Source organism: Phoxinus phoxinus (assembly GCF_949152265.1).
Source record: "Phoxinus phoxinus genome assembly, chromosome: 9".
Taxonomy (NCBI): Eukaryota; Metazoa; Chordata; class Actinopteri; order Cypriniformes; family Leuciscidae; genus Phoxinus; species Phoxinus phoxinus.
The window spans coordinates 31255603-31262694 of record NC_136884.1 but is presented as its reverse complement, the minus strand read 5'-3'; the positions used below and the strand labels follow the sequence as shown (position 1 = coordinate 31262694).

Here is a 7092-nt window from a genome sequence, read left to right as displayed (position 1 = left end):
CATGAAGGGATTAGGCCATTTCTCCCTAGGCTTGTGAACTTTTGGCAATAAATAAAACCGTCTAGGCCTAGGTGCAGTTTCACCCAGAAGGTAATTTGCCTGTTGCCTGCAGATCAACCCTGTCCTCTCTAGAGTACCCACTATCTCTTCAATGTGAGGTATTGATTCCAAGAAAATAGGGGCCGTTAATTTGCGATAAAAAGAACTATCCGTCAGCTGTCTTTGTCCTTCTTGCACATAACGTGCTCTATCCATCACGACCACTGTGCTCCCCTTGTCTGCTGGTTTGATAACAATCGCCTGCCTAGATTTCAGCTCCTCTAGAGTTTTGATCTCCTCTGGGGGCAAGTTTTGCCCCGGAGCCTCTGTCCCAAATAAGGCCGCCTGGGCCCCCTTAACATTTCTATCCACAAACTCCCATACTTCCCCTGGTAATTGCTGAGGCCGGGGCACCCAGCCCGATCTCTCACAAAAGGGCCGAATTTGAGCATCTCCCTCCTCCCTAGGACCAAAAAACACTGCTCTCTGTATTTTGGCATGAAATTGTCCCAGATCCGCCAGAAGGGACCCTTTATCCGCTTTTTTTATTAAATGAGAAGGGATAAAGGATAAACCCTTGTCTAATAAGTTCTCTTGTGCTGGTGTCAATTGAAAATGCCGGGACAAATTAATTACAGAAATTTTTTTATTTGCTTTTTTAACTACATCCTTCCGCTCGGGGCCCTGGCGGAACGGCCCCTTCACTCTTTTAACTGCTCCTGCCAGTGCTGCAACATCACTCTGCCTGTTCCTGGCTCCTGCCAGTGCTGCAACATCGCTCTGCCTGTTCCTGGCGTCCAGTGCAGCTTGTCGTCACCCACCTGGAACCTCTCCCCCGGAAGAAGGGGAATACTGTGGCCCGATTCCTGGATGCACCTGTTCAGGATTTTCAGGTCATCCCTATGGTTCCCTGGGAGAGCCTGGTCAAAATTAACCAGAGGGACGCGAATATTCGCCCCCGGGAATGCCCCCTTTGCTGCTTCAATCAGCCTGCCCAGGATTTTTCCCAACGCCTGGGAGTTGGCGTTGGTCCGGTCGTTTATCCCAAATGATAGGACCACTTGTTCCGGCACCTCTGTGGGTTTAATCCTGTGTTTCAGGATGGTATACCCATCCGCCATTGTGGCCCCCGGAAAACTGTGGATCTCCAGATCCCACGCCCTTGTTTTGGGCATTCGTTTTAAATTCGAATCTCCGAGTATCAGCACAGGGTTGACCGGGACCAACGACCAACTCCCGGCCTTCTGCCTACCCTCATGGAAGACATGAAGGCTCTCCCTTGAAGCCTCCTCCGTTCCCGAGGGCCCTCCCTCCTTGCCCGCTCTATCCTCCGTCTCTTGGGGAGCTGATGGGCCAGCTTCTAACTGGAATAGCATAACACAACCACAAAGTATTAACAAAACTGGACAAAGAACTGAACTAAACAGAGTATTATACAGAGTAAGGGTATGTTTACATGATAACAACGTACAAAAACCAGAAACTTATTTTTTTGTCCAGATGACAACGTTATTAAAACATTCCCTGTTCAGACTGATCTGCGAAAACGACAAAGCTACAGTGACCTTATGTAACTCCAGAGTAATAACAGCTCAGGGTCTTGGATTTCTTGATTCTGCTTTTGTGAAATATCCCTCTGTACAGTGCTTCAAGATCGAACATAATTTTCAACCAATTTGGTCTGTGCAGAATTATTATTTTTTCAGTCTGAATGTAACTTGGATTGATAAAGACGTACTGAAACAACAGCAGTTTTTAGGAGATATTGAAATGTGAAACGTGGAATGACTGAGACTAAGGTTCAATACAAATTAACCCATGAGTCTACTGTCATAACTGTCAGGCAGTTTAAGGAAGGTGTGCATATCAGTGAAGTTTTCTGACAGAAGAATGATTAAACTATTATATATAAATTAACTATTAAACAACTACCATTGCCTGGCGGTTTGTGCCATTTAGCAGTGTCTCTGCTGCACGGTCCAGGGCCTCCATGGTGTGGAGGGGCAGCTCCAAGGACTCCGACTGTTCACACCTGCAGGACTGGCAGAATTGCCTGAACTCCTCCCGCAGGTCCTTCACCTCCTTGGACAGCTCCGTCACTGCAGTAAGAAGCTTTGGCATAGCCACATCTATTGACAAAGAAAATTGTACAAACAAGATGTTGAACAAAGAAATGTATCATAAAAATTACATAGAGCAGTCAGTGTAATGTTTTTTTAATATTATTAAAAAAACATATATATTTTATCATTGTCATACACTAATGTTCAATTTTAGCAATGTCTCCTTCCATTGGTTTAAGCTAACAGTTGATAAGTGGTAAATCCTTCAATGATTCAAATCATTGAGGAAAGATAAGGCTGGACCCCTAGGATTTAACTGTACTTACCTTTTAATGCCAGCCTGGCAGTTTCTGAAGAATCTGTAACAACTATGAAAAGAGAAATTAAACCATTTGACTGGATATACTGCATTTGGTTTGAATTTTGAATGTTTGAATTGACTGAATTTAATTACTTCTTTTTAAAAGCATACCTTTTTAAAAGCATACGGAGATGGCCTCTGGAGTAAATTCATTGAAGAGAACGCCAATTCATCTCCAGGGAACGATGCTGGGACATTGGGGTAAGACAACATGGGGGAATTGGGGCGTTGGAGGGTCTGATAGATTCGTGGAGGTGGTGATGGTTGGCTGTCCTGACTGGCTAGTTGGGTCGCTGCTTTGTGTAAATAAAAAAAAATATGTGGGTGGGGGGGGAGGTGGTTAGGGGCAGATGTGTGTAATGCATAATTAGATTCTCTATTTTTTGCAAAAGCTTTCTTTATGCACACACACACACACACAGCCACAATGTGGCTAACTATACCTGGAAATAACACTTTGGGGTTGGGCGAATCTGCGCTCGGCGATAAACTGGATTCGGTCTAAAAGTACAAGGGAGCAAAGCACTTAAATTGTCAACTTACAACAAATGGTCGAAACCTTTTCTATGTTTGCTTCGGACAAAGGCATCTGCCAAATGTGTGCAACTGGAAATTGGACATTCATTATTACCTTCTTTTTAGGCCATAGTGGCTCTCCTCCTCAGACTGGATGTCGGTGGTGTCACAATCTTTATTTACATATCTGTCCAGGCTCCTCGCTGCCTCATCATGACTATCTACAAACATAGAATAACAGTCAAGTACAGTCAGAGTCAGGAGAAATATTGTCAGACAGGGGATTGTCAGACCATTGTTCAGATTCTTATACCACGATTCTTATACCAGAACACCCACCACGAGTTATGAGGAGACGGATTGGTTGCCTAATAAGAGTCCTTAGAAGGGTATGGGGGCCAGAAGACTTTATCCCCTTCAACCCATATGTTTGGCACAATTTCAGTTGCACTACTGCTGAACTGTAAAACGCACCACTTGGTAATTTTTGTTTACTCTGTTTTCTATAGAGTCTTTGAAATTGAAATTAAAGCACAACAAAATGTATTTATAAACTGACGAACTGACTGCATAAACTGATTATATGAACTGATTTGGAAATTTTGGAAATTTTATTTGGTATGAATGATGGGAATGGCGATGAACTGTGTTTTGTACTTGTATGTACTTTTTGCCGATATGCTGAAGCCTTGTCAGACCAACATTCTTGCTCAACCCCCAAACTGTATATACCCCAATGTTTGCAGATGGAAAGGGATACTGGCCGTAGGATTCTTTCTTGGTAAACTTTTGAAAAATTAAGTAAGTCTCCTGACCTACCCTAACAATGTTTTCAACAACGGCAATGTCAGCTACAATTTGAAAACAGTTATCCCCAGACCTAGATGAAAACGTGTTCTTTTCCGTAACAAGCTTACGGTACTGGTCCCCATAACTTAATGAAGAGATCAATGGACCATCATAATGAGGATGCATGAATTTTTGTCCTTTCTTCACTGTGTCCAAGGTCGGTGCGGGTGATTCTGAGAGCCTTTTTACTACTGCTGTAAAGGCAAGTGAGGCTTGCGCAATAGGTGCTTCAGTTGTGCTAAATAATTATCGTTAGGAAATGCAGATATGTTGTCCAAGGGACTAAACAGACGGTATTCTGACGCCAAGTGTGTCAGCTGATGGACATTGTAGGTGATTTCACCTTTCCCATATAGTTGCCCAAAGTGAGTTACGAATTAAGTCAACAATTCCTGAGTGCAATCAATCATTTCCTCTGATGTTCCAGGAGACAACAGCAGATGCATAGCCACAGAAAGTAACATAAAGTTTTCATTAATTTCAAGGGCAACGGTATTTTTCAGGACTACTGGGCCAGCATAAAGCATGAAATATCGAAGCTCTGTAGCCTTCCACCGATCTATTTCAGAGAGGTGCCTGGGTTTCCGACTGAACTCAGGAGTGAAAGGTGCTAGTCCCTTCAATTTAACGGATATCTCTTCGATTGATTTACTTGACAACCTAGTTGCCAGTGATTTGCCCCTCATCCAAATATATAGTAACTAAAGACAGCACACGTGCATGTAATCTAATTGGAACATTGTTACCATTTTGACCAGACTAGCTAGCGGGGACAGTGTTTGTTTTAAGTGGTGTTCATTATCAGTCATAGAGTTGAAGTCTGTGTCTGTCCTCAATCTAACATTTGTTTCCGGACATGTCATCTTGTTGTGCCATTCACCCACAAGTGAAAACACTTGTTGCAGCCTGAATAACCATTGTGGCTTTTTATATTTTTAATAAAAGCTTGTGCATCGCATATAAATGAGCACACTTCTGCCATAATCTGCTGCCCATTGTGAACAATGCCATTTTTTTTTGAATGCCACTAAGGTCCTCAATAAATGGGCCCAAATACTCAAAGACACTCTTTGGTTTGGTAAAGCCACAGAAGAGGCTGACAAGGAATGGCGATTTTCTGTAATCAACATTAATGGTAGAATGGGCCAGAATTGAGTTCTGCTGCTTCGGAATAGTGGTAAACCATCTATACTGAACTGCAGCTTAATTGAGGTCAAATTAGCAGGCAGCTTCAAAGATTTCAGTTTTGACATCAATCCAGTAGCTAGACCAAAGTGATAATATTCCCCACCTTCCATTTTCTCAGTTTTTTCACCTTGTGTCTTGAGAATTGTCCGAACATCTCTTGGCAATTCTGGATGAAACACTCGCAAAATGCTCAAGAGTGCAGTCAATGCTGCTAATGAGACAGAAAAGGAAGAGGCCCAAAATCTTAGACTCGTCACTAACTCTAATGTTGGAGCTTCAGCATCAGAATCATCTGATTCTGAATCAACAGGCCTAGCTGATGGACAGTTGTAAACCGAGTCCAATGAGAGATGGGACTCACTGAATGCTGACCTCTGCTCAAGTTCCCCTATACTTGGTTGCTGCACAACTGAGCTGGATTCTGAAACACCTGACTCCAATGCTACACTTGGAAATTCAACATGTTCCAGTTCTGCAACAGGGTTGCCTTGCATGTTGGAACCAGTATAGGTTTTCTCCTATATAGGATAGGATTTCTGACTCTATGGCCCTAAGCATTGATTTAATTTTCCGCGTTTTTGACCAGCGTGATGTCATTGTGCAAGTTGTTTGCAGAAATTAAATAAAAAGAAATCAAAAAATTTGTTTTGTTTACTTGATGTGCAATAGTGATCTGTAAAAGAACAGAAAAGACAAAAGTCAGTGTTAAAAACAGCAATTAAAATTCACAATCACACAGTGTGACTGTACTTTATACATATGTACTCAGGTAACCAATCTGTTATCTGTTATTAAAAATATAAGAACAAATAAAGTTTCATATAAACAACATAATATACAAATTAAATAAACAGTGGTTTATTTATGTTTTCAGCTACAGTAATTTAACAGTAGCATACAATAAATAAATGTAAAAAATCAAAATAAAAAACGAAATACACTTTAATGTAGGCCTATAAAATATACAATTATCATTAAAGCTAGTGAATTACGCCCCCTCAACTGGACTCCCCGGCCCCTCAGATCACCATAAATGTCAAAGTGATTTTAATGATAAAATATGCTATTTAAAAATATGCTATTTAAAAATCACATTTGCCAACTGCATTTTTTCCCTATAGTGAATAACAAGCTAAAATAGCAACATTTTAGTTAAGGACAGTCTTAGGGAAAGTCGAATTTTGATTCGTCTTTTGAATTCAGAGAAAGTCTGAAATATTCGTATGCGTTTTTTTCATGTTCTTCATTACCTCTTAAAATACTTGCCGAATCCGTAGAATCAAAATAAGTCGAATACGATCCTAATTTTTAAATGACAGACGAAAGTTAAGGGGCATTGTGCAAACGTGGGGTCATAGGTATTTATTTTTTAACGTGCGGAAATTTCACTGTGCAAAGACCTTTACTGCTGAGGTGGTTTCACTCATCGAAAAGAAGATTGCAGCTCTACTGAGGCTAAAGGTACAATTACATATGTTGATTTAAAAGGTTTGATAATTAGTGGCAGTTGTCCGTGTAATTATTTTTTTTTCATTGTCATTGTAGCTGTTCAGGTTGTTTTAACCGTAATATTCCGTTAATGGGTTTCAACAAGCTGAGCATGTTTTTTTGTTTTTTTACTCCTGCTGTTGCTCGCAGGCCTTCAGGCTCCTTTTCTGAAATAAAACAAATGATGAGGTTAAGTGGCCGTTTAGAAATTGTATCTGTATAATTTTGCCTATACAACAAAACTATTTCTATAATTACGTCATTATTGAGCAACAATTCTATATGATGTGCTTATGTGTTAAAATACCTGAACCTCTTAAGGGATGTTCTAACATGAAACGAGCAACATCAACATTTTCATCACCCTTGTCACTTCAGACAGGAACAGGCAATCCATGACTCTGTACAGCCTCCAGAAAACACTGAAGAACTGTTGAGGCTTTGTGGTTAGTATTTGCTTGAAGATACATGATTTTCCTGCTATACCCATCAATTCCTCCATGGACAATTATTCGCCATCTAAAATAAGAACAGCAAAATAACAATTATTCCAAAGGAACACATGCGATAGGATTGTTACAAATAAGT

General features: G+C 40.8%; 1 protein-coding gene across 1 annotated transcript; it reads right to left on the bottom strand.

The window, feature by feature from the left end:
* Nucleotides 1-740: 740 nt before the first annotated feature.
* On the bottom strand, nucleotides 741-3480 carry LOC307004536 (uncharacterized protein; the record flags this gene model as incomplete). Its single annotated transcript, XM_079623854.1, has 6 exons — nucleotides 3095-3480; nucleotides 2907-2964; nucleotides 2575-2756; nucleotides 2429-2470; nucleotides 1972-2168; nucleotides 741-1403 (listed from the first exon to the last, which is right to left on the bottom strand). The coding sequence occupies exons 5-6, from the start codon at nucleotides 2158-2160 to the stop codon at nucleotides 741-743; spliced, it is 852 nt and encodes a 283-aa protein (XP_079479980.1). The 5' UTR covers nucleotides 2161-2168; nucleotides 2429-2470; nucleotides 2575-2756; nucleotides 2907-2964; nucleotides 3095-3480.
* Nucleotides 3481-7092: the final 3612 nt, after the last annotated feature.